At 52.5% G+C, this 26,536-nt stretch overlaps 1 protein-coding gene across 3 annotated transcripts in view; it reads left to right on the top strand.

Annotated features, from left to right (window-relative positions):
- TEAD3 (TEA domain transcription factor 3) overlaps positions 1–25,169 on the top strand; it is a 29,585-nt gene extending 4,416 nt beyond the window's left edge. The window contains exons 2-13 of one of the 3 annotated variants that reach the window (XM_090025070.1): positions 5,787–5,851; positions 8,711–8,773; positions 8,898–8,960; positions 12,888–12,899; positions 13,425–13,562; positions 14,058–14,101; positions 15,219–15,280; positions 16,629–16,762; positions 17,096–17,269; positions 17,694–17,834; positions 18,303–18,455; positions 20,063–25,169. In XM_090025070.1, the coding sequence (XP_089881196.1) occupies positions 5,787–5,851; positions 8,711–8,773; positions 8,898–8,960; positions 12,888–12,899; positions 13,425–13,562; positions 14,058–14,101; positions 15,219–15,280; positions 16,629–16,762; positions 17,096–17,269; positions 17,694–17,834; positions 18,303–18,455; positions 20,063–20,176 (1,163 nt within the window). In that variant the 3' untranslated portion in view covers positions 20,177–25,169. The remainder of the gene's footprint in view (positions 1–5,786; positions 5,852–8,710; positions 8,774–8,897; positions 8,961–12,887; positions 12,900–13,424; positions 13,563–14,057; positions 14,102–15,218; positions 15,281–16,628; positions 16,763–17,095; positions 17,270–17,693; positions 17,835–18,302; positions 18,456–20,062) is intronic. The other 2 variants (XM_090025071.1, XM_090025069.1) reach the window with 2 other exon arrangements.
- The last annotated feature ends 1,367 nt before the right edge of the window (positions 25,170–26,536 follow it).

Here is a 26,536-nt window from a genome sequence, read left to right as displayed (position 1 = left end):
GTGCCCCCTTCCCCAGCCACCTCTGCCATCTGGGCAGTGTTTAGAACTGGCAGCAGAGTGACAGGGTCCTTTCCCGGGGGGGTGAGCACCGTGGGAGGGGTATTTCAGCCAGTTTGGGCCCCCCCACCTCCAATCCAGGCCAAAGGAAGGGGCTCAGTGGGGCTGTGTCTTTTTGTGGGTCGGTCAAGGAGGGCCACTGCTTCCTTGGCGTGAATCCCTTCCCTAGCCAGCAGCTCTGGTTCCCCTCTCTGCCCCAGTAGGGTGCCTGCCTCTCTCGCATGGAAGTTGGATGTGTGAATGCACTGGGCACCCCCTGATGAGGGACCCCTTGGAGGATCAAAGTATCACCCAGTGGCAGCAGCAGCATTAATGGCTGAGGAGGGTCTGGGGTCTCCTCCCTGCAGGCAGAGAGGGCTTTGCTCACACCTGCCATGTGGAGCAGTCGGTCATTCCACTGGCAGGACATCTGCTCTCCGGAGGGATCTGAGCCAGGGCTGGGTCCTTCGTGCCCAGAGGTAAGAGGTCCCATAATTAACCTAGCAGGGGCAGAGCCAGGGATGCTTCCCCCATCTTTCTTCTGAGGAAGAGAGGAAATATTTTGTTCACCTGCTGTTTCCCCATCACCTTGTGTCCTGGGCCAACCTGCTAAACCCTCCAGCTAATGCATTCAATGACACTCCATACCCTACTCAGAAATGGCATTGCATATCACTGCAATGCCCCCAGACTTGTAATCTTATCTCCTCTTGGTCCATTATTGCAGAATCCATCGGCATTTTTCTTTTTGAAGGATTTTGCAGTAATACCCCCTCCATCCAAACTCCTGATGGATCAGTTGCTGGTTGCTGTTTATTATAGCATGATGGTTACACAGTCCCAGCTGAGTCCCATTGTCTTTAGGTGCTATTCAACCTACAGTGGGGGAATCCTGAAATGTTGAAGTGAGGGTGTTCTGCTTGCTTCGCTCATGGTAACTGTGCAGCGATGGAGCAGGGGAGCTGGATTGCGGGCAGAAGAAGAGATCCTAGCTGCTGGAGAGGTGCTGGGGGGACCTTGACCTGTAGTAACCTCTCGCACTTGAGTAGTGGCCAGGGTTTGAGCATGGGCCTGGGCTGCACATGGTGAGGGGCACTTCTCTCTTCGCGGTGGTTGCAGGGCACCCAGCCAGGAGCCCCGGGAGCCCGCGCGCTTGCCCCCAGACAGCAGGTGTAACTTGAGTTGGACTCGGCCCGGGCTGGTATGCCGTTGCGTGCTGATTGGCTGGAAGGTTGTCCCACTAGGTTATTTTTAACAGAGCCGTCCAACTGGTTCACGTGGTGGTGTCAGGGGAGAGGAATTTCAGGAATGTGGTAATTTGGAGGAGGACCGTGCCCTTCTAGAGGGAATGGCACTGCCTCTGGTGAATCACCAGCTGGGACAGCCTTGCAGAGATGGCCCTGAAGTGCCTGCCTGTACCAGGGGGCACCAGAGACCTTGACCCACCAGAAATTGGGCTGGTGGTGGAGAAGGGGGGGCTTTCCTGCTGGCACCGCAGACAGACGGCCTATTTGGGCCAGTACCTGAGATGGAGCAGGCACAAGCTACCATATGTGCACTGGTACACACTACAGAAATGGGGTTGTGCACTAGTCCTGGACACGCACACACACTCAGGCACGGTACAGAGGAGGGACACAGTGTTACACAGGTGTGCTGGGGGGGTGGCATGTGCCCGCAGGGGCAGGAGACGGGCACAACATTCAACAACTGTGTACAATAGGTGGATGTATTGTGCACAGCTCAGCTTCCCATAGGTACGCTGCAGAGAAGTGACACATGCAGTTAGTGGGGAGGAAGAGAGAGAACGGGGCCGCCCCGAGGTAAGACATTCAGCCGCGCAGAATGCCGTTCGCTCCCATCAGAGGAAGCAGATCCCAGCTCGCTGTCCTGGGGCAGCTTTTCTCTGACCTCCTCTTTTTCCGCTCCCCTTCCATGTCCATTTTCCACCTCCGTCTTTCTCCATCTTCTCTGATTTCCTGCTCCTCTGTGCCCTGCCGGCAGCTCTCTCTTTGTTTCCCCTTCATCCACATCCTGAGGTCTCCAGGCCTGTTGTCCCCTGCTTTTCTCCATTGAGCTCTCACGCTCTTGCTTCCCACGCCCTCCTGCCATGCTGCGAGGCAGGCCGTGTCTGGAGTGCCACTTGTCGGGTCCTGCTGTTCTGCCCCGTGCCCAGGGAAAGTCCCAGCCAGACCCTAAGGTCCTCGGGGCCCTCGTACGTCATGGTTATTAGTCCCAGGGGAACGCCTCTGCTCTTGTGCTGTAACAGCCCATCAGGGAGTGAGAGTCACGCTGCCAGTCTGATTGAATGTGTCAGGTGGGCGCCCGCCATGTACTTAAATGATACCTCTTCCAGGGTACAGCTAGTGCCGGGCCCTAAGGACGACTGTATGGCTTCAAGGATTCATGAGTAGAACAGCGCAGGGACCAGAGAGAAATGGTATCCAGGGTGCTCAGACCTGGAGATACCCAAAGGGGAGAGTTCAAGGGAAGACCTCGGCTCCTACATATGTACCAGGAGTGGCAGGCACGATCCCAGATCATTAGCAGTTGGTCCCTGATTCGAAATGGCTGCAGTCAAAGGAGGTTAATGTGTGGTTTGATTTGGAGAAGCAGCTGATGAAGTGCGTCTTAAGATGTCAGTGTGCTCAGCATTGAAGGAGCAGCCTCAGAAAGCATCTCCAGGCTTCTGTTGGGTCCTGATGTGATAGCTAATAAATACAGTAGAAGTGAGGACTGGCCAAGGTCAAGTCTCCCCTCCCTACCTCAGAGCGCTGTGGAAGCCCAGGCAGCCCTCGCTAGGCCATGGCACGCTGCAGGTGGGGCCCCCAGGGATGAGTCGTACAGTATGTCGTTCTCTTGATTTGCTCTTGTTGCAAGAAGGCTAACAGCATCCTGCGGGCACTGGTAGGAGTGTTGCCAGCAGGGCAAGGGAAGTGATTATTCCCCTCTATTCAGCACCGGTGAGGCCACATCTGGAGTCCTTGTCCAGTTTTGTCCCCCCCACCCCTACAGAAAGGATGTGGACAAATTGGAGAGAGTCTAGCGGAGGGCAACAGAAATGGTGAGGGAACTGGGCTTATTTAGTCTAAAGAAGAGGAGACTGAGAGGGGATTTAATAGCAGCCTTCAACTACCTGAAGTGGGGTTCAAAAGAAGATGGGGCTGGACTGTCCTCAGAGGTGGCAGATGACACAACAAGGAGCAATGGGCTCAAGTTGCAGCAAGGGAAGTTTAGGTTGGATATTAGGAAGAATTTTCTCACTAGGAGGGCAGTAAAACACTGGGACAGGCTCCCCGGAGAGCTTGTGGACTCTATCCTTGGAGGTTTTTAAGACCCGGCTGGACAATGCTTTGGCATGATCTAGTCGGAGGTGGTGCTGCTTTGAGCAGGGATTGGACTAGGTGTGACGTCCTGAGGTCCCTTCCAACCCTCATTTTCTGTGACTAGCACCACTGCAGCAGGGCACGGGGTCAGCTGCAGCTGCCTTCTACAGGGTTGCAGTCCAGCTTTCCGCTATAGGAAGCTGGCTTCAATTCAGAGTAAAGATGAGCGCTGGTGCCAAGAGGTTGGCAGGCCCAGCAACTCAAAGTGAGCGTGCATCGGCGTGTGGAAGCACGGCAGAGCGGGAAGAGCACCAGCTCTCCTCCCAGCTCTGCCACAGACCTGCCGAGTGACCTTGGGTGAGTCACTTCCCCTCTCAGTTGCCTGTCTCCCCATTTGTAAAATGGCTTCTCTCACAGGGCCTGCGAGGGCTGGTTAATGTTAACACCCCACCCGCTACAGCGATGGGGACCTACGCCGTCCCTCCGACGGGAGCGCAGCAGCCTTCCGCAGGTGGGAGGGACCGCTCGCGTCCCCAGTCGAGAGGGGTCTGGGGTCTTTGGGGGCACAGGGTTCAGGGGAGGGTCTGCTCCACCTCTTCTCTAAGGGCTCCAGTACAAAGGGAGCCCGCTCCCTGTCACTGGGAGCATTGTTACTCTCGCCTGTGGCACACGCCTCCCCTTCCCCTCCCCGCGAGGCGTGAGACACAGCTGACCCCATGCAGCACCTGGCACTGTCTTTTGACAAGCGGCTGGCGGGGGCGTGAGGAGGGGGTGAAGGGGCTTGCGCTTCTTCCCTTACAGCTCAAGGCCTGTCCGGAGAGTCCCCTCCCACTACCCCCGGAAGGCACGGGGCGTTGGGCGCTGCTACAACAGTTGCTTGGCTTTTTTAGTTTTTTTTTTTTAAATCTTAAACTAGCTCCAAGGGCATTTCGACTCGTTCCAGCCACCACCATCTGGTCCATTAAAATAAATCTGGCGTGCTTCCCCGCCCCCGTGTTTGGGGTGGGGGGGACGAGGGGAGAAGAAAGCTCCCAGCTGCTCTGACGTTTGAATTTAGATTGGCCACAGCTGGCCTGTAAAATGTGGAGCAAAAGCAGTCCTGCTTCAAATTAGGCTGAGGACGCTGGGAAATGCTGTTTAAAAGGCCAGCGTGTCTGCAAGCGCTTGCTGGGCACCAGGGAATTGAAGGGGACGGACAGAGGGGCAGGGGGATAGTCGGTAGTGTTTTTGGGGTGCTGGGGGCTGACCCCCAAGTCCTGCTCCATGGGCTCTAGGGCTTCCTGGTGCAGTCTCTAAAGATGGCCCTTGACAGCACCCTCCCCAGGGCCCTTCAAGAGCAATCATCCCAGCAGACCAGGCTCCTGGTGGAGTGGGAGCTGCGAACTAGCTGTGCATAGTGCCCTGGCTGTCCTTGGCATTGCCATCTTCCAGCGAGGGTGAGAGGGAAGGAGCCCTGCCTTCAGTGACACGATGAGAGGATGTTTCTAGGGCAGAGGTGGGCAAAATGGCAGCTTCAACCAGCAGCCAGACTTCATTTCCCGGCAGCCCCTGCCCATGTCGCTGCGGCTGGTTTCCATGGAGCGGCAGTGCCATGGGGGCCAGGGTTTCTATGGAGACCAGCCCCAGCAGCACTGGCAGGGTACATGGCAGGGCAGGGAGCTGCTCCGCAACCGGGGCTGGGATCTTGCGATGGCGACAGCGTGGTCCGAAGCCGGGGCAGAGCTGCGATCCGGGGCATGTGAGCAGCAGATCGCAGCTGTGCCCCGGCTCCGGAGCACACTGTCACCAATGCGAGATCCCAGCCCCACAGTTCCCCGCCCAGCTGTACGCCCCGCTGGCACTGCTGGGGCTGGTCTCCATGGAAACCCTGGCCCGCACTCACTGCCTCACTGCTGCTGGGGTCTCCATGGAAACTGGCCCCAGCGACATGGGCAGGGGTTGCTGGGAAATGGAGTCCACCACAGGCCGGACTTTGTCGACCCTTGTTCTAGGCTATCTCGTGCCTGCTGGGCCCTGCCATCTCATCGGTACAAGCCGCCCCTATTCTGTATCACGGCCACCTGAGCACCCTGTGGGTGGTAAGATGACCTCTGTCCCCTCTCTTGTGATCACTTTGGAGTCCTAAGGCATCCTGCCCACCCCTCTGCTCACAAATACTGTGACCTCTTGGCCTTCTACATCCACCTTGCCCATCTTGCCTTAACAGCTGTCATGACAGTGCCACCTTCTGGCAAAGCCTTGTCACTTGACAGGGCCTGTCCGAGAGGGATTCTGGGTTGGGCTGGGCTGGGCTGGAGATACTGGGGATAGGCTGAGGTAGACCCCACCGTGAAAAGGGAAGGGAAATGTCTGGGTGATGCAGGGCAGACAAGGGACATGTTGCTCCTGCATCGTGCCTCGTACTTACTCTTTCCTTTGCTTTAGGTCGTAATGAATTGATAGCAAGATACATCAAGTTGCGGACAGGGAAAACACGGACAAGGAAACAGGTGAGAAAAGCATTTTGTTTCATTTAAAGAATGGGTCTGAGTGAGAGACTTGTGGGAAAGCACAGTCCTGGAGGGACTGGTCCACAGCCTGTTGTAATCACTGGGCGCCTGGCTCATTTCACTGAGCTTAGCATCAAAACTTAGGAGGAAACGGGGCTAGCAAGGAAAGCCCAGACAGAGTCAGGATACCTGGCTCCTGTTTCTGGCCATGCCACTACTTTGCCATGTGGCTTGTGTTTTCCCATCTGTTGGATGCTGGGGGGATAAGGCTGAGATGCTTCACGGTTGGATGGTGTAGCTGGCTTACTGTGCCCTTGGCTGGGGAGCTGCTGTTTCAGGAAAAGGTATGTTAATGATGGATGAGACTCTCATGCCGTTGCTTATGAAGAACTTTTGATCCCCTGCATTCATAAGACTTGACACTGGGTCCTTGTCCCCTCCTCTGAATGCCCAGCTGGCTGGATAATCAGTGAAAAGTGATCCTCAGAGTACCTGGACCGTAGGGTTCAGTTTAGGTCAGCCTCTCTCAGTGACCCTGCTTATCCCAGCCCTGCTCCAGCTGCCTGAGCAGCTGCCTGGACATCTCCCCCAGGGCAGTGCTGCCTACCAGGTCCTCTGTGGGGCCAGCCGTACTCTGAGAGCAGTCTTCTGCCTGGAAACCTGAAGAGTAGAGACCGCCATGACAATGGAAATCACTGAAGGGCATGGGGAATGTTCCCAGAACCTTCCAAAGCCATTTTGATACCAGGAGTTCCTGACATACCCTGGTTGCACCCAGCCCTGTTGCTTTTAAAGGCCTCTGGTCCTAAACCCAATAATCTCCAGACTGTAGACTAGATCTGAACTATGCAAATTGGCCTCTCCTGGGGTGTTTGCTCCTCTCTTCTAGGTGCCAGCCTAGAGTCCATCTCTTTCTATTCTTCTTACTGCGGTAGGGTAGGAGGGTCTGATGTCTCGGGTACTGTTATGTCGGTGTCCTAGGAGCCCGTCCCACTGGCAAGCTCTCCCCATGTTCCCCACAGAAGGTCATGGGTTTGGTTAGGCTATAGTGAGGACCTCCAGGATTTGTCATGAAGCTTCTCATCCTCTCCTTCCAGCTAACTTGGTGCTTCCCCGCCACATCCTCATTTGTTATATTGGGTGAGTGTGCCAGGTAGGTGACTGGCACTGCTGAAAATCAGCCTGCAGAGAGCCAAACCTACTGCTTACCCTTTGAGACTATACAGGCTGTGCCTGGCTTGTGGAACCAAGGGAACATGGGTCTGCTATCCAGGACTGTGCCTTTTATATACAAGCGTCTCATGGCCAGTAACCGTCCCGTTCTGCCCAGGCTTGAGACCTCCCTGGTTGTCACTGGTCAGTGGAGAGACCTCATTGATGGTGTTAGCGCAGAGGGTACTGTGACACAGCTGGGTTCCTGGCAAAGAAAGAGGTGACATTTCTTGTGGGAGAGAGTGTGGGGGATTTGAGCTCTACTCACCCTTTGCTATAGCCTGGCTTGTTCCATCACAGCAGGCAGCTTGCTGGAGAGAGGAGCCATCACAGTGGCTGGTCCATATCATGGTAGAAAGGGTGATCTAATCGACTGGGAGATGTGGGTTCAGGTCCCAGCTTAGAGGAAGACTTCCTGTGTGATGCTGGGCAGGGCACTTGATGGGTCCTGTCTCAGTTCCCCAGATATGAAGTGTGGTTGAGGTCTTGGGAAGTCACACAGGGTTGTTGGATGGATATCATCCATCAGTGATTGCTGTTGTGGAGAAAGGCCCAAATGAATGCCTTGAATAGATGGACTAAGATGATTGATGGACTAAGGTGTCTTGTTGCTGAGGTGTGTGGTAGACAGACCAAAACCCACATTGCCTTTTTCTAACTCTGGCCAGTGGACAACCTGTAGTGGAAACTTTCCTCTGTGTTAAAGATCCCCACTGGATTTTCCTAGGGAGGGGCGTTAGGGCAAGCGCTTCTCCAATGGAAGAGTGGCATGGGAGAACCTGGTTATGTGCCAGGCAGCCTTCAGTCCTGCTCTCAGTGGAGACTTTGAACCAGGAGCAAAGCAAACTTTTGGATCTTGCTCAGAAATGTCTGACCATGTCAGTGAAGTAGCAGCTGAAAGGTTGTGACTAGCAAGTGAATCAGTGCATGAAAAACAGCAACACCTTCCTACGCAGCCTTTCGCCCCAGCTGGATTTAGAAACGTTCCTCTTGCTATATGAAACTGGGAGGGGGCAAGTTGGAATCCGTTCTAACTCCTGCATCTTCCCTGGGATAGTTAGCCATGCCGCAGCTGCAGGACCGGGTGCTGCCGTGCAGAACCCCACAGGGCTGGCCCACGTGTGTTTTTAAAGGCAGAATTTGCCTTTCAGAGTTTCCCTTACGCTAATGGTGATGGCCAAGAAGTGAAAAGGCCAGGCTGACTTTGCAGGGCTGGCTGTTACAAACCATCTCTCTTTGTTTGCCAAGAAACTGCTGAGGGAGAATGCACTTGGAGCCCACAATGCCATTCATTGCAGAGTTGCAGAGAATGACGCTTGGGGGACAGAAATGCAGCAGTGTGTGTAGGATGGTTACAGGGCATTGGCCCATGCTCTGAGCAATGACCTTAGCTGGTATCAAACAGCATAACTGTGTTTGACTTGATGGACAAGCTTGATTTGCCCTGCTGAAAATCCGGCCCCATATCCACAGCCAGTGTTGCTCACTTTCCATTGGAGGAATTCTAGCTTTCAGGAACGTCGTGCAGCTCAGGAGCCTCCGCTGCTTTCCGCACCGGCCCCATGCATCTCAAGCGCTTGATGCGGTGTGGGATCATGTCTTCATTCTCTTTGTGTTTTCCTTTTTGAATGGCTTGGCGGGCTCTAGGTGTCCAGCCATATACAGGTTCTAGCTCGGAAGAAGGTGCGGGAGTACCAGGTTGGCATCAAGGTACGTTGGAGACTCTGCCCATGGGTTCGTGGCGTATGAGCATGGGCAGCCCCCTCTCCTTCCTCTCCTTTCCTCTGGTTGACGGCTCTGCTGTTTTCCCTCTCCTTCTGCTTTCTTTCTGCAGGTCTCTAGCCACTTGCAGGTTCTAGCCAGACGGAAATCTCGCGAGATTCAGTCCAAGCTGAAGGTACGCGCTCCCCAGCTTCTCCCCCCACCACGCCCTGCCTGGCTGTGCTGACAACTAACATACTCAGCTCTGTGGTGTGCTGCTTTCTTTCCTTTATATGTCTTTCCCCTCTCCCTTTGTTCCTGGAACCAGATGCTTTTCAGTGGCCACCTGGGGGAAGGTGGAAGGTGCCCTTGGAGGATGGCTGGAGAAGACCATGACAGGATGCCACAACTGGAAAGGGTCTGGCTAGGAGGCTGTCAGTGCCAGATGGGGGTGTCATTGGAGAACCTCGGAAGAGGGTCCTCTGAGCCAGCCACCAGGTGGTAAATACTGTGCCTCCTTCGTGATATGCTTGCTTGGAGGGAGGGAGCGTAGGGCTGTAGGTGCCAGCTGCTGGCCAGAGACCTCTTAGGTAGGAGGAACATAGGAACGCAGTCTCAGGCTTCCCTTCTGCCCACGAGCTTATGCACGGCGCGAAGGCATCACGCTTCTAAGGCCTCCATGAGGTGCAGAGATGCACCGCAGCTTCTGTGGGAAGGGGACTGAGGGAGCAACGTCAACTGGAGCTCACCTAATCTTGGGGGGCTTTATGGTAGCCCTGGGCTACAGGGCCAGGAAGGTGTAGCGCATTCCCAGCTGAAACAGGATACCTGCAGCCTGGGCCAGGGTGGGACTGGAATGGGAATGCAGAGCCAGACACCTTCCCCCTTGTAACAACCTCCTTAGGCTAAGAGTTTCCACTCCTCTGAATTCAAGCTTTGGTTTGGGGAACAAGGGCAGAGCAGAGGTGCCTCCCAGGATGCTGAGAGACTTGCAGGCTGGTAGCCGTAGCCATGCTGGGCTTCTGTGGCCCACGTGTATAACTGACCCAGCAGGGACAGGGATACTCAAGCTGTGGGGCCTGCGTGATGCAGCCCCTACCCCAATCCATATGCGGACCTCTGGAGTGATGACACCTGTGCCTGTGCTGGGGAGAAGCACACTCTCTCTGTGGGGTGAGCATGTGATATTCTCTCAGCCTGTATGGGGAGATGTTTAAGCTGCAAAGCCCATGTGGTGGGATGTACTAGGTAGTGTAGAGGGGTGCGCACACCCTGCTTTGGCTGATCCTGGTAGTTGAGGGATCAGGCCAGAGGCCCAGGAACCAAGGGAGCCTAATGGAGATGAAGCTGGAATGTTGTCTCTCCTCTGGTTGGCTTTTCTTTCTCTCCTTTCCCCTTCTTTCTAACTGGAGGTTGACTAACCTTTTGGTAACCGTTTCCACTGTACATCCTTTGCATCATCAATCGCAGTGCCGGTGACAGGCACCTGTGGGAGGCGGGTGCGTCACAGGGCAGGGTGCGGGGAGGGATTTTGAAACTCCTCTGACCTGAAACTCCTCCCTGTGTTCAGTCTGGATCGTGGCAATGCCTGCACACCCTAGTCAGGGATTGGCCCCTAAGCATTGCATGCACACACGCACACCCAGTGACAAGACTCTGTTCCTGTGAGCTTATGCACATGAGAGACTGCAGGGTGGAGGTATCAAACAGATGGGACCTCACAGCAGCAAGTCATCAATTGGGACTAGCACACACCATGTATGTGCCCCCTCTTAAGTGACTGGAACGTCTCTGCCAGTCCATACATGTGTGTCGATGCTTCAGCGCATGGTCTCTTCCAAACCCCTGGACCCCCCAACCCCACTGGACGAGACCCCGCAGAAAGGAGAATGCCATCCCTGCAGTAGATGGTGTAGCAGTTGTTTCCAATCCGTGGCTTGAGGGTGACCTGTTGTCCCCAAAGCTGATGTTGCTGGTGGCCCCAGGAAATTTTGGCTTTTCACAGATGTCCTGCTCCAGGCGGGCAGAGAGGGCTCAATCTGATGTTGCCCATAGCATGGTACTTAGTATTTTTCTTCATAGGCCAGCGAAGGTTGAAGAGCGCTGCTCTGTAGAATGATCCCAAAATGCCTGAAGAGAGGATCTGGCTTCCTTTCACATGGCATAGGGCTTGGGAGTCACTTCACGTAGGATTTGGGAGTAAAACCCTCTGGATTTTGTCAGTCTGTTCCATAAGAACAGTAACTTCTTTGTCCCAGTAACTTCTAGGAGGGCTTCGTTTACACTTAAAGGTTTTGCTGACACAAGAGAAATCATACCCCTACTAGACATAGGTCAGCAAAAATCCTAGTGTAGACACAATTGCCGGTCCTCTTGGTGGTTGAAGTGTAGTTCACTGGGAAACTGGTTTGAGGTACACCAGCAAAAGAACATTTTTGCCACTGTCATCTGCCTCTCCCCTGTAAGAGCTCCCTGCGTGCTTCTCCCATCAAACCTGAGGGAGCACAGACAGGGCCTGAGAGACATGCCAATGGTGGCTGAACTTATGCAGCCCCATCTGCTCTGAAATACTCGAAAGCGCTTCCAAAAAGGTGAGCAGGACTGGCTTGTTTAACACCTGAAACTCCTTTTTTGTGAGCCCTTCTTAACACAGCCAAGTTCAACCATCTCTTAGTTCTCAGTAGTTCTTGTGTGGGCTCCTGTATTCCCCATGCATGTGGCTATGTAATGTCGATTTTTAAAATGCATTCAGCTCAGCCCCTGGGTGCTCATAAAATCTAATCAAAACATGCCAACGAACCAGTCCTTCAAGAGCTAAGCCAGTGATGCTCAGGCCAGGGCTCCTAAGCCACAAGTGGCTCTTCAAATTGGCACCCACAGCTCTTTGCAGAAATGCTATCCATTTTTTTCTTTTTTACCTGCCTTTATCAGGGATGTGTAACTGCACATTTGTTCCTTTTTGAATTGGAGTGTGTTTTTGCCCCAAGTCATCTGGGGATGCATAGGTGGTTGTAGCTCTTGTGACACTCAAGACTGAGGGCAAGATGATGTGGATGTGGCAGTTGATAGCAGAGCAATCATAGGTAGCATATGCACACGCTCAACTGATCACAGACGTGCTGGGAAAGAGTGTAAGAGCCTCTGTTCCTGCCCTGCAGCCCAAATAATATTAGCTCCATGGAGACCCTGTTCCTTTAAGGAGTCACCACTTGCAAGTGCACCAGCCCCAAGCCAGTGCTTTGTCCCCACTGTGCCAAGCCCCTCCTGCAGATCCAGCCCCTTGGCTTAGGTGGTCTCAGTAGAAACCGAACCCTCGTGACAGTGTGGCCCATGCAGTGTCAGGGGAGAGCCATGCCAAGGGGTCCCATGGAGGTCCACACGGATGCCTCGGTTCCAGTCCACTCCCACCTAGCAGGCTTGCCCAGCTCCCCTGGCACAGGGTGTTTGAATGCTACTTTCTCCTCTGAGAGATGGCAATTGGGAAAGGATCTGCTCTACTAAACACAAGGACGATGTAACAGCCTACATCAGCACCTGAGTGACAGCTTCGGAGCGGAGAAATCTGACCTGGCTTAAATAGCCAAGGCGCACTTCCTTACACAGACACCCTTCTCCACACGCACAACCGAACGTGCACCCCTTCTGCTCACACGTAGTCCCACACGCCTCGCCACTCACCTCCTTGGGCACATGCCACCAAAGAGCCCGCAGCCCTGCTGCTGGTACCCACTTTGCACGTGCGATTCATGCAAGACTGCTTTGTACCCAAGTAGTCCCGGTCTCACAGTCACTCCATGGATTTGCATCCGAGTGCAGGCTGCTCGGGTGGTATGAAGGAGCAGTTGTATTATTTGCACTTCCCAGCAGAGCCTAACTAGGTGCCACAGGCAGCCCACGCATTCCCCGCCCCCACCGCCATCTCTGTTCCTGTGCCCCAACATCGTCATGACAGGGGGACAGACAGCAGCCAGGCTAGGATATGGCTTGCTTCCAAAGGCCAGCCCATGTTCCTTTGAATGTGAAGGGTCACTTTGTTACTAGCTACTGTAAGTGATGCAAACGTCTCTGCTCTGAGATCATCGTAAACACACTAACTGTCTCGTTTCCTTTCTTTTGCCCACAGGCCATGAACTTGGTAAGTGGAATTTCAGTTTGCACTTTACTTTCTTTCATTTTCCCCTCTACCCCTTCCCCCTCTCTCCTGGACAGGAGACGGCCGAGGTAGAACATGTCACATCAGTCAGGTGCGCTTCTTCTGAGTCCGGCCCCGACCCAGTGCCCCAGCACAGTGCTGTTAAAGGAACTGTCTTACAGATACGTTGTGCTAATGATCCCTTTGCAAAAATCGACATATTGGCCTGGGCAGATCCTAGCACTGCGGTTTGCATTCCTGCTCCTGAGTTCCCCCTGACGTGTTGCATTATTCTTTGATACTTCCAGTCCTGAGCTGTCACCTAACAGTGCGTAGCAGCACTTAAATGGGTGCCATGTTTCATCCCAGAAATTGCTGAAGGCAACCCATTGGGTTCATGTAGCTCTAGTGTGTAAGGAGGGTTGGGCTCTCAGGATGAAGGGGGTTAAAGCAGTGTGTGTGTGTTTGTGTCAGTCCCCCTGTCCTGCCTGGATGGGTAACCACTCTGTTCTGTCTCCCTTCCCACAGGACCAGGTCTCAAAGGACAAAGCCCTGCAGAGTATGGCCTCCATGTCATCTGCACAGATCGTATCAGCCAGCGTCCTGCAGAACAAACTCAGTCCCCCTCCTCCTCTTCCTCAGGCTGTCTTCTCTGCTGCCCCCAGGGTAAGGCACTCTCCTCTTTGAGGGTGAAGGCCCTGCTTAGAAGAGGGGATCCTTTATATTCCCAGCCCGGTGAGGCATACCACAAGCAGCAGGCTCTGCGGCAGAATCTGAGGGCAGAGAGCAGCAGAGGAGGGAGATCAAAACTACTCAGTCCTAGACTCTCCCCACGGGAGGTGCTGTAGGGGATGGTCCAGGAGAATGGCAGCTCAGCCCAGTTCCAGCCTCTCCCAGCAGCAGGCTCTGTAAGGCGAAAGGGCTGATGGAGCTTGGTCTACATGGTGCTCTCAGCAGCTGCTTTTGAGACTGTCATAACAGGGCTCCCAGCATGAGGCATATGGTCCAGGCTGGCTGTGGACTTGCTTTTCAACCTTAAAGCCCCTCAACGTATTTGCTGAGCTGACAGTGAGAGGATGAAACCAAACGTGCCCACGTCCTTGAGCTGTTTTGCTAATGAAGTGCCTAACTGTGGTTCTTTATGTGCTTTTGTTTTCCCAGTTTTGGAGTGGGCCTATCCCAGGACAGCCTGGACCCTCTCAGGAGTGAGTATTGAGACATAGCAAGGAGCAACTGTGCCATACACACAACGGGAGGACTCTTTACTCTCACCTGTGATTCTTCCCCATGCGATTTCAGTTAGAAATGCTCAGTGTGGTAGAGGGGAAGCAGCTTGGTGCAGTGATTAGAGCAGGGACTCTATCAGACTTCCCAAGTGCTGTGCTCAGCCCCATCAGTCCCCTCCTGAGTCAGCCTTGTGGGGGGCATCTTGCACAGGAGCGGTGTGTAGAGAGCATCTGTTGTATGCAGTATGCTCCCAGGAACCTGCTTGCCAAAATTAATGAAGAGCACCATGGAAACTGGGCAGGCCTCTCTGTGGTAGGATGTTGGGGATGTTTGCCTGGCTCTCCTGTGTCGGGATGGAGATGGAACTGCTGTATTTCTGGGTGCGAGGCTGGCGTGATGAGGCTGAAGGTGCTTAGCAAGCCAGCAGTTTGCATATCAGTGCTACAGCCTTGGCAGGGAATGGAGGAAAATGCAGTAGTGCAAGATTCCCACCTAGTTTCCATTGTCTTCCCCTATGCTTGGTGCTAGCTCTGGGCCCAGAGCCTGATTCGGCCTGACCCCAGCCAGCATCTTCTTGGACATCTTAGGCCCATCTGAGCAACCCTTGAGCTCTGCAGCTCCCAAGGAAATGCACGCTTCTCACTGCTAGCATGACTGATGTGAGCAAACTCGGTGTCTGACCAGCCCTGGATACTGGTCATACCCTAGCAGGCAGAGTGCCATGACATTCAGCAAATTCTTGTGTGTCCAGAGAGCATCAGGCCTGGAGATGGGCTGGACGTCCATTCTCCTAAGCGTCGGGGGGTGGGGTGGGGAGGGAGTGTGCTTTGGCATGTGTCTGACAGTGCTTGGCTGCTGGAAGGGGCACAGATGGTCCCTTTAGTTAGGGAAGGGATGACTGGGGTGGCAGATGCAGGAAGAGGAGAGCAAACAGCTGTTCCATGCGTTTGTATGTGCACATTATAGTTATTCTTATCTTAATAGTCCAGGAAGTGCCTGTCAGTCCCTAGCTGGGGGGTGGGTGGGAAATGAGGAGGGGACGTTTTATAAAAGAGGGTTTTCTTAACTTGCCTAACAATGCACTTTGTTTTCCAGCATTAAACCGTTTGCACAACCAGCCTACCCCATCCAGTCACCCATGCCTCCATCACTAGCCAGTAAGTGTCTGCTTTCACCTGGTGGCCAGGTCTCAGCCAGTACGTTTGCCTCTTGGAGGCAGTACTAGTTTGCTTCATTACCCTGTCCTTGGCTCCCCTACCCCTGCTCCTGCTCCCATCCACGACCCATACGTGTGTTCACTGGCACAAATGTGTTGATCTTTGCTATAGAGACTGTAGTGCTAACTTAAAGGGGGCTTTCTTTTTTCCCTTCCCTTTCCATCACCCTCTCCACCAGGCAGGCAGGGTTCCTCTGTCTTTCTGGGATGCCGCCTGACTGCCAGTCCCAGCAGGCTCCTCTTCATGCTGGCCCTGAAATCTGGGGCACCACCTTCAGCTGATCCCAGGGCCGAAGCCTGCTCTGTTCAGTTCTCTGTGTGTGTCAGCAAAACCTCACCATGCAGCATGCCCAGAATCAAGCTGCCTCCTTCCTAGCTTGGCCACTGGCTCGGCAGCCTTTGCAAACATAACCCTTGCTAACAGTGTGGCTCTTCATCCCTCCCTAGTGGCCAGACCATGATAGAGGCATGTGTCTCACTACTTCCAGCCAGTGGCGTCTGTTCTTTAGCCTCACACAGTAGAAGCTCACGATCTTGGAGCTACAAATTTTTAGCACCGTGCCCATATCCAGGACATAGAGCAAGAAGCTCAGGACAGCCCCTTACCATCACCACTTGCCACTTAAGGAGCGTAAGAGACGAGCCAGGCAAGACTGATCCCAGCAGGGCTCTTAGCCACAACGCGAGGCACTGTTAGACAGAGAGAGAACAATTGTGTATGCTGCCCAGGCACCAAGACCCCTCCCTCAGGAGCATGAAGGCCCCACTGGGTCAGGCTCTGGGCATTACAAAACAGCCAGGCCCTGCCTGGGAAAGGGCAAGGGAGAGTGAAGGTTGCTGCTCTAGGCAGCTGTTTTTTCCTCCAGCTGTTGAAGTCATTTAGAATTTGATCTGAATGACTTGGCTCTCGCATGCCCAAAGGAGCTGGCACCAGGGTGGGGTGGTGGGTCAGCTTGTGTAGGGTCAGGCAGGGATTGATATGCCACAGGATTTTTCTTGGTAGTGCAAACACAGCCAAGCTCTACATCCCTGTCCAGCAGCTAAACCATGGGTCTGTGATTGCCTCCAGGCAGTGGAACAAGCTCCCCAGGGGGATGGGCCAGCCCCACTGCATCCGAGTGCCATGGCCAGACTAGAAAGTACCTGGGTGCTGGCTGAGGGGACTAGACCTGACAGGGCACCATGCCCAGGATACAGGGAGTGGAAGATATCCCTGAGCTGCAGTGCGCAGGGGTTGGTGTGATGGGTTACCCGCAGCTCACCGGGTGCCCCCTCTTCCTCTCTTCTAGGTTACGAGCCCCTGGCTCCTCTCCCGCCAACTGCCTCGGCCGTGCCAGTCTGGCAGGACCGCACCATTGCCTCGGCTAAGCTGCGGCTCCTTGAGTACTCCGCGTTCATGGAGGTGCCGCGAGATGCTGAAACGGTAACAGTCCTGGGGCGCAGAGGGTTTGTCTGATCAATGGTCAGGCAAGGGTCCCAGAGGCCAGAACATGCGCTCTTCCCCACCCCGTGCTCTTGAGACCCCCATGTCAGTCAAGGGATGGTTGTGGGGCCACGTAGAGATTGCACCCATGAGCACTCTGGGGAGGGGGGAGTGAAGGCTGCCTTCCCTACAACTCTTTCCTTCACAGACGGGTGGATGTCAGAAGGACTCGAACAGTGTCACTAAGGTGCATGTAGCTCTGCCGTGTGTTGTAGTGACTCAGCCCTGGGTGGCCTGTTCCCATGTCACTGATGCTCCCTGCTTCCCCTACAGTACAGCAAACACCTCTTTGTGCACATCGGGCAGACGAACCCCTCATACAGCGATCCCCTGCTGGAGGCTGTGGACATCCGCCAGATCTATGACAAGTTCCCTGAGAAGAAAGGAGGCCTCAAGGAGCTCTACGAGAGGGGACCGCAGAACTCCTTCTTCCTCGTCAAGTTCTGGGTAAGAGCCATGCTGCTTGTGGCCCTGCTTGGCTATTGATCTGGTCACTCTTTGTACCAGACCCAGTTGTGTTTGGTCCTAAGGTCCTGGCCAAATTCCAGCAGGGGCAACATCCCGTCTCCTGAGTTTGCCCCTGCCCCACTGTGTGCCTGTGACACTTTCCGTTTACTGTCCTGCCCTTCTCTGGGCTCTCGCTGCACACTGAAGCGGTGGTTGCCTTTCCCCTAAAACACAGCTGTATCTCAGTAGAGGGTAACATGCCTGTGGCAGACTGTCAACCCTTGGGCTCCATATAAGATCCTGCATGTATAAGTCAATGTTTTGACCTCCAGGTGCCTATCCCTAACATCTCCTTGCCACACCCAGCCGAAACTTGGCTCAGTGCCTAATAACAAACAACTCCTTCCCTCCGCCCTTACTGCAGGCCGATCTGAACAGCACTATCCAAGATGGCCCTGGGACTTTCTATGGCGTGAGCAGCCAGTACAGCAGTGCAGAAAACATGACCATCACTGTCTCCACCAAAGTGTGCTCCTTCGGGAAGCAAGTCGTTGAGAAGGTGGAGGTGAGTCCTGCACGCTTGGTATGAAAAGAGGGATGATTGTGTGGGAACTGGAGTGGGAGATAGGGGGTTGGGCATCTTTGGGTTCTGTTCTTGGCTTGTGGGCTTCTTTACCTTAGGTAGGCAGGGTGCTGTGCAACAAGTAAGACCTGCCAGATACTATGAGTCCCTGCTCCAAAGAGCTTTCAGCCTAAAGGCACAAGTGACTTGAGTTCATTGGATGGATGCTGGGAGAGATGAGCTAGTTTCTTAAGGGTGTATGGAGTGTATGAACTAACAAAGGTCAGCCTTCTCCTGGAACTGCCCTAGAGTCCCTTAGGACTTTTACAGCAGTTTTCTGTGTCATTGCTTCCTCAACCGTAGTGCCCTCACTCCTGTCTGCCCTTCCCCTTAGTCCTCCTCTCGTTTTCTGCTGGTAGCTGGGTGGTAACTATAAGGTAACACCGAGCCCCTGACTCCGTTCTCTTGCAGACAGAGTACGCGCGGCTGGAGAACGGCCGGTTTGTATATCGAATCCATCGTTCGCCCATGTGTGAATACATGATCAACTTTATCCACAAACTCAAGCACCTCCCGGAGAAGTACATGATGAACAGCGTCCTGGAGAATTTCACCATCCTGCAGGTACAGCTCTTGCTTCCCACTTTGGCTTCCATCCTCTTCTTCTGCTCCCCAGCACAGCATTGAGCAGTTCTGTAAGCAGTGCACGATTACTGATGATACCCCATCAAATAATCGCCCTTTTTTGTGTGTGGGTGTAAGTCTCTTTGTGGTTAAGGTCAACACTGGCTCCTCCTTACAAACCAAACGCTCCAAAGTCGTTGGTGATTCTGGTTGTGCTCCCTAAGATGCCAACAGTGCTGCCCCACCCCTGAGATGCAAGTCCCTAAGGTGGCTGAAGTAGGTTGCCTGCAGTTGCTAATCATTTTGAAAGCGCATACCCTAACTTTTCAAATCCACTTCCCGATTTCACCAAAGACCAAGTCAATTGACCTAGAATTTCTATATACCAAATCTTGGCACAGGGTGGTCTATTTTAGAAAAGTCACAATATCACAATGATACTCAGGGAAGGTTTGTTTCTTGGTTTTCTTAAATCCCCTTTAATTCATACACTCTTTAATTCCTAGAGTGCATTCATGTGCCTAATGTAATCTGTAGAATAGACTTCTGTATGCATGTCCACATCAGTGAGGGCCAACCTTTTTGGCAGGTGTGCCACAGGGTATGCCCTGCACCCTCCCTAGTGTTACCCTGACCTGCTGCTCTGCTTTCTGCTCCCTGTCTGATTTGCCCCATGCCACTTACAGAGGCTGCCAGTGCCACTTGTGGCATATATGCTGCATGTTGGCCACCCCTAGTTTACACAATTCTTGCACAGCCATTTAACAATGAATGTACATGTACATGTATACTTATATGCACATGGTATAAGTCACTTGCCTGCCCTGCCCACGATATAGTTATTTCCATCGTTGAAAAGTGAGTATTAAATGCTGCCAAGATAGAATGATGCAATTTTTCATTAGATCTGGGTGAAAAAAATCTTGTTTGAAAGAGTTTTCAGTCTAGAAAATACCATTCAGATGAAATTTTTACAAATCCTTATTGGCTTCTTTTTATGGATTTTTTGGCAGAAAATTAACATAACAAAATCTTGTTTAGAAAATAACAACATTTCACTTCAGAAAATTTTCAGACCTTTTCCAAGTAAAAATGTTCATGTAAGCATGTCTTTTACTTGGATTTTTCAGGTTTATTTGTCCATTATTTATTTCATAGCCTTTCGTTACCAGTGTTGCATTTAACTTGATAATTGTATTATTTCATGACCGCTCAGGAATAATGCTGCATAATGTGAAAATGCTAAACATAATGGAAAAGCCTGTGAAAAATCAAAAAACCCCAAACCCCTGTTGAAATCCAATTCTTAATTTTTCTCCCAAAAGAAGAAATGTCACTTTGGATTTTTTTGAGAGCATTTTTGTTTTTCTTCCATTTCTGGATGAAAACAATTGTTGAACATTTCCAGTTTCAAGGTTCAAGCAGCTCAGGTGTCTGTGGCGAAAGTAGGTATAGAGGGGGGGAGCCAGCAGTCTCAGTCCATGCATGTGTGTACACACCTGTAAAGAGAGATCACCCACATGGCAGACCTGTGCCTTGACAAACAAGAAAGGCCTTTCTGGAATGACTTCCCCTCCTAACTGAGCTCTTTCTCCTCCCCACTTCAGGTTGTTACGAACAGGGATACCCAGGAGACCTTGCTCTGCATAGCCTTTGTGTTTGAGGTATCCAACAGTGAACACGGCGCCCAGCACCACGTATACAAGTTGGTCAAGGACTAGAGGCCTCTGGGGCGGGCGGGGGCATTGAGGGGAGGCGAGAGTGGGGTGAAAAGGGTCTTGTGCAGAGAAGCCGCCCGTGCAGGATGCCTCGAGAGAAGTCATTTGAAAACGAAACAAAAAAAAAAAGCCAAAAAGACTGACTTGCAATCACAGATGTTTTCTACTTAGGAACAATTTTTTTTAAAGAAAAAAGAAGAAAAAGAAACCATAGAGTGAAACGAGGGCCTTGTCCAAAGCAGGAAGGGGGGGACAGGGTTGGCCACTGATTGGCGCATCGGCCCCTGTCACTGGCAAGGCCTGAATTTCCTCCGTGCCTGTCCCAGGCTGAAGCACTAGAGCAGCACATTGTCACATGACCGACAACCCCTCCCTGCCACCCTGCTGCACCCTTTTCTTCCATGTTCAGACACCGGTAATCCTGCACCTGGCCTGGCTTGGCCTGGCCCAGTCGGCTCAGATGAGGTGGAAAGTAGCAGGTGCATTTGGGAAAGTGAACGCTTTGTCGTCTATCCAGTAATATACAGCCTGCTTGGGAACTGGCAGGGGACAGGGGAGGTGGTTTTGCCCAGCACTTTGCAGCAGGCTGTGTGCACAGCTGGGACAGCCCCTGGAGGCTCAAGTCAGGTCTCCATGGGTCACATTCCTCTCAGCTAGTTACAGGAAGGAGTCATGACTGTGCAAGAGGAAAGGGTTACTGTGGTGGTTCCCCCAGCTCTGTGTTTGGCATTGAAGCATCCTTGGAGCAATGGTTGCAATGGCGATTCCAGGAGGGTATGGGTTTCCTGGCAGTTTCCCAGATGCTAGGGTTGTAACAGGAGCAGGGGTAGGCATTGAGCCACCAGAGAAGAGGATCCCAGCTGCATGGCCATGTGTGGGAGGCCAGAGCAGGTAGCAGAAGGTGCTCAGTTGGAAGAAGGGGATCTCTGAGGCTGTGGGGAGAACAGTCTGAAGACTGCACTTGGGCAGATCCAGGAGGCTGTGTACTAATGAGGCTGCTTAGGAAACTCTCTGGGCTGGGAAAGGATGGAGGAACCAGAAAATTCTCAAATATCCCCAGGACTTGGAAACCAAAGCAAGTGCTTTGGTATCTGACTTTTCAGGTGAGAAGCTCAGAACGAAATGATCTCTGTCTGAAGGCCAGTTCAGCAGGGGTATTCATTTTCCCTACCCTCTGCTTTCCTGATCATTCCCTTTTGGCAGAGTCTGGAAAGATAGACTATGGCATGTGGTTCCTGCCATGGCGGATGTACATCACGCAACCTCGCCTGAGCCCTGCTGGCCAGACCCACCCAGGATGTAAAGCATGCAACTCCGCTGGTGTCTGCGGAGTCTCAGCACCGCGTGCCAAATGAAATGTGGTCCTGTGTCTGTGTTAAATTGGAAGGTGGTGATATGGCTTGTGTAGGACTTGAGGGGCGTTTTTGGGTGATGTATGCCCAAAATTTAGGATCCATATTTTAAAGGGTCACTGGGGAGAGATGAAGAAAATGCTTCCCCCCCCCTCCTATTTTTAAATTCAGTTTTCAAATGAACTTGAAATGGTTTTTTGAGCGAACGAACACATATTTAATGGGGATTGAACCTGCAGTGTTTACAACCCACACTTGTGCAAGTGACCAGAACCAAAGTGAGGCTGATTTGTACAGTCATTTCCAAGGGCCAAATGATGCAGAACCAAATGAAACTGGCAGCTAAAAGATGCAGGTTGGATTTGGCTGCATCAAGCCCATTTGGTTTGATAATTCTGGAAAGATTTTACTCAAAAAAACAAAATAAAACACCCCCCCGCCCCACCCCGAAAAAAAAAACGGTGGGCCCCAGTGCTTATGCTTCTGTACAGCACCTAATGCAGCAGGACCCTGCTCTCAGCTGAGGTTTCTAAGAGCACCTGTAATGCAAATAATTTTTAAAAGTGCTGCCCACTGAAGTCACTGGGAGTTTGAGCCATCTACACCTTCTAGAGTGATGCCGGTGGCATTTTGACTCGAGTGCCTCAAAGTACTCATTTGTAATTTAAGAATAATGGATAAGAAAACAGTAACAACATTGGGTTTTCCAACCCTAATTTCCATTTGTAAAATTTCCATTTCTTTGTCTTTGGCTCTTTCTAGCGGACCTTCTTGGTTTCAACTTTTCCTCTCAGCCACCCATCCTTCTTGCAGCCCTGCGCCCTTCCCAGCACGCCTCTCACACCACGCTGCCTCTCCTGGGCCCTGTAAAATCCCAGCCGTGGGAGCTGCTTTTCCATTGAGCTCTGAGCATGTCAGGATTTAGGGCAGCCCAGGATTTCCTATAGCAACCTTGTTACAAGTGGGGGAAGGAATCTGGGGCTGTGTGGTAGGGAGTTAGGAGTCAGCAGAAGAGTGGTAAAACCTCTTTCCTCTGCCACTCGGGCAGGTGGGTGAGCAAGGTCGGAAATAAGCACGAGGAAGAGGTTTTGAGAAGAGTGGGGGCTGCCAGGCAGAGAATGAATGAACAGGTCCAGGCCTGCTAACACATCCTCCTGCCCAGCTGGATTAATGTGGAGGCTTAATCATAGCTAAACTGCTGCCAATGCAGGACCTAGTGCTAGAAAAACTTGCCTCCTGGAAAGGGGCCCGATGAGAAAGTAAAAGAAGGAGGTAGGGATGGTGAAGTGTTGGCTGGAGGAGACTAGCCTTGTTGGATGGATAGTGACTGTACAGAGCTCAAGGGTTTGGTACATGTGTGGGTGAAATAGATGCAATGAAAGGAGAGCCTAAGGGAAGACTGGCCTTTGGGGGATCCCCTCCATCCCCATCATTCTTCTTCCATCTTCCCCGTCTTTCTCTCTTCGGGAGGGGGCCTCTTCCGGGCGAAGGAGAGGAGAGGAGAGCCCAACCACTGTGTTGCTTCATAAAAGGATGGGTTAAGGTCCTGCTGTTTTGACCACCTCCGTCTTGGGAGGAGGGTGCCAGTGGTGATGGGGTGTGGACGCAGAAAGGGGATGTCATGGAGACCTGACATTTCATTGCTTCCTAGCCTGTCCTTCTCTGCATTCTTCTGCACGGACTTGGCCTCGCTTCCGTGAGGCTGAACCTTTTGGTTTTGACCTGGTTCTTCTTTTGGGTTCTCTTTTGCTTGCCGCAGTGACTGGTTAGCATGTTCTTCCGGCTGGCTGGATGCCCGGACATTGTCTGGGTGGCCACCTGCGCAGGCTGTAGACAGCTCGGCGTGAAAGCAGCCAAGCTGTGACGGACAAGAGCGCCCCCCCCCGTCAGCTTCTGAGTCGTACAGTGGTCCCCTGTGCTGTTTCATGTGAATCCAACATGGGGTGAAACAGTCAGGAGGGAATCCTGGAGAAGCCAGCAGGTCTTCCAGCCCTGAAGGAGCCTTTATATTGGTCCAAGTTTTTTCTTGTACAACGTATTTAACTATTCTGATCACGCTGCAAGTGATCTCAGCCATGAACTTCCTGGAAAGGTTTAGACGGACGCTCCCATGCATGTGCGAGCCCAAGGAGATGAAGGTAACATTGACGGGATGGTACGTCAGAACCAAATCGATAAAGCAGCGAGGCCCGATAGCTCAGGAAATGTACCCTACTGCAAAGCACGCGTGGCAGCCCGGGGAGCAAACGGTGGGTGCTGAGCTTCCAGGACCCGACGATACGTGGAATTCAGAGCAGTCCTGAAAGGCACGCGGAGACTCCCGGGACCTCAGCTCTCATCTTGGGATGAACCCCTCCATCCTCAAATAATTCTGAGCCTCAATTGCCAGCTAGCCAACCTCCCAGCTCCCTGTCTGTGCTACCTGGGGTGGCAACAGCGATGTTGGGAATAGTACTTCTCCCCCGGCGTGGCGCGTGGTTCTGTCCTGGGCTCTTAAGAAAACTCAGTCATTTGTGGCTGGTTGTCTCAGGCTGGATAAGCTGCCATCTGAACGGCTGAGATCCAGTAAAGCCCGCGCTCTGGCTGTAGGCCGAACGTCCTTCCTAGCCACTCGGGCGGTGGTAGAGAGGCGGCAGAGGGGAGATGCGGGCCGGTGGTGGGGAGGGGGGATTTTTGAAACCCCAGGTAGCATCTCTTGCAGTGCCTGTACCCCAGCAGCAGGGAGACCTGGCTGGATTATTTTATATGTAGCATGTTTTGTTTGTTTCTCCGTTTTTGTTTCACTCACCGATCAAAAACTCTGGGAACCTCCCTCCTTTTCCAAGTATTCCCCTCAGCACACAGACACACCGGATCTCCCTTCTCCTTCCCTTCCTGACCCTGCCTTCGAGAGAAGGGGGTGCTGTCTACACTCCTGGGGCAGGCTCCAGTCCATTCGCTGAGGGGAAGAGTTTGCTCCACCGGCCGAGGATGGATTTAGAAACCCCGCAAACCCAGCCCTCCGCGTATTCTTGGCCCGAGCCCTGCGTGAACTGGACTGTTTTGTGTTTCTTAGCCTTCCCTCAGCTGTACCCTCCGGCCTCCTCTCCCTTGCCATCTCCATGCGTCTAGCTGTAGATGCCCTGCTTCGTTCTGTGGTTGCAAAGCTTCCCACACACCCTCTGACCTCTGGTTTGCGGACACAAATACACACGCGCGCTGCCCGTTAGCACCGCCGCCACTGCTGACCCCGTAGGACAGCAGTGAGGAGGCCGAGTGCTTGCATCTCTCTTAACGGGACTTAAAAACAGGTACCTAGAGACAGACTCTTGTCAGTAAGTAACCTCCCAGCCCTTCTCTCTGCCCCAGTGTATTTATGAATTTCACATGAAGTACTGTTTTATTTTTTTAAAGACTTTGTAAAGCTTACCAGGGTTATGGTCACCATTTGTAGAGCTGTGTCAGTCCACAATGTAAAACCATTTTTTTTTTTATGTATTATATTTTTTTGTGTATTTTTTTAATCCAGCTGTGATGGGTTGTATCATATATTTGTTGTGTTTACTGTTTCTGTCCAACTTCAAAGAGAGGAGACAATGGAGCTCCTAGAAGCTGCAGTCTGCTGAAAACCATTAAAATTATTTGTTCATGGGTTGGCGCCAACATTTCCTGCGTCTTTTATTTTGTCAGTCGCATTGCAGCAGCACCCCGAGGTCCTGAGCAGGATCTGGAGCCCTCAGCGCTAGGGACGCACAGTCTGCACATAGCTAGCTGCACATAGTTTTTACTCCAAAGAATTTGCAGCCTAAACAGATGAAGCAAAGTCGTATCTTCATTGTGCAATGGGGGAGAGGGAGATCTGTGATCAAGATCACACAAGGAGCTTGGTGGCAGACCTGGGTAACTGAAGCCAGCATCCCAAGACCCCAGATCAGTCTTAACCCTAAGGCAGGGGTGGGCAAAATGCAGCCTGCAGGCCAGATACAAACCACCAGGCCATTCTGTCTGGCCCATGGGGCCCCTAAAAAATTTAGAAAATTAATATTTATCTGCCCCTGGCTGCCTGTCATGCAGCCCTCGATGGCTTGCCAAAACTCAGTAAGCAGCCCTCCGCTCAAAATAATTGCCCAGCCCTGCCCTAAAGTTATCCTCCCTTTGGCTATTTTCTATAATGTCTTGGGATCCTGGGAGTGTGGGGCACTAAGGGGTTAAGTTGGGGGTGCGGGGTTTCCATCTGGTAGTGCTGGAGAGTGATATTGTAGCTGAATTGGTCCAGGAATTATGTAAGAGGCAAGGATTTTGGGGGGCAATATCTTTTATTGTTTAATGCAGTGGTTTTCAACCTTTTTTATTTGCAGACCCCTAAAAAATTTGAATGGAGCTGTGGACCCCTTTGAATTGTAAACGTGGATATTCATGTACTTTTGATCATAGTCATCTTTTGTGGATCCCTTAGTCTGTGGGCCCCCAGGGGTCTGGACCACAGGTTGGAAACCACTGCTCTAGTGCAAAGCAGTCTTCAGGTATGAGCAGAAGACCCTCAAGGATGCTTCCTTTGGACCTAAAGAATGCTTTGCATTCAAAAGTTGATCTAACTTTATCCCAACTATACAGTTGGTCCAACCAACAATATGACCCCAAAAACCCTTGCCTCCTTCATTTTTTCCCCATCTATTGTGTTCAGCAGGCACCCAATCCCTGTCTCAGTCACCTCCTGCATAAGTTAGAAAGAAAACGCAGGTATCCAGCTTTGAGGAGGTCACCATTGACAAACACTAAACCTTCCTGGGCACAGAAATAAAACCGCAGCATATGTAATTCTGCTCACGATTTAAATGGCCTCCAGCAGGCACCATCCCGCTGGGGGTCATGAACTGGAAAAGCTGGAAAGCGTTTGTCCCCGCGCACACTCTTGCCCCCTTGAAAATAAAAGAGCCCCAAAGCAGGGTGAGAACTGTGTCCTCATGCATTGAGGCCACGGGAGCTTTGTGACCATGCGCCAGGCCGTGGCCCGCGCTGGACCCCTGGCAGA

Source organism: Crocodylus siamensis, chromosome 13 (assembly GCF_052110815.1).
Source record: "Crocodylus siamensis isolate JL-2025a chromosome 13, ASM5211081v1, whole genome shotgun sequence".
Classification (NCBI taxonomy): domain Eukaryota; kingdom Metazoa; phylum Chordata; order Crocodylia; family Crocodylidae; genus Crocodylus; species Crocodylus siamensis.
Note: the sequence above shows the minus strand (reverse complement) of the source record. Positions and strands in the feature narration are given on the sequence as shown.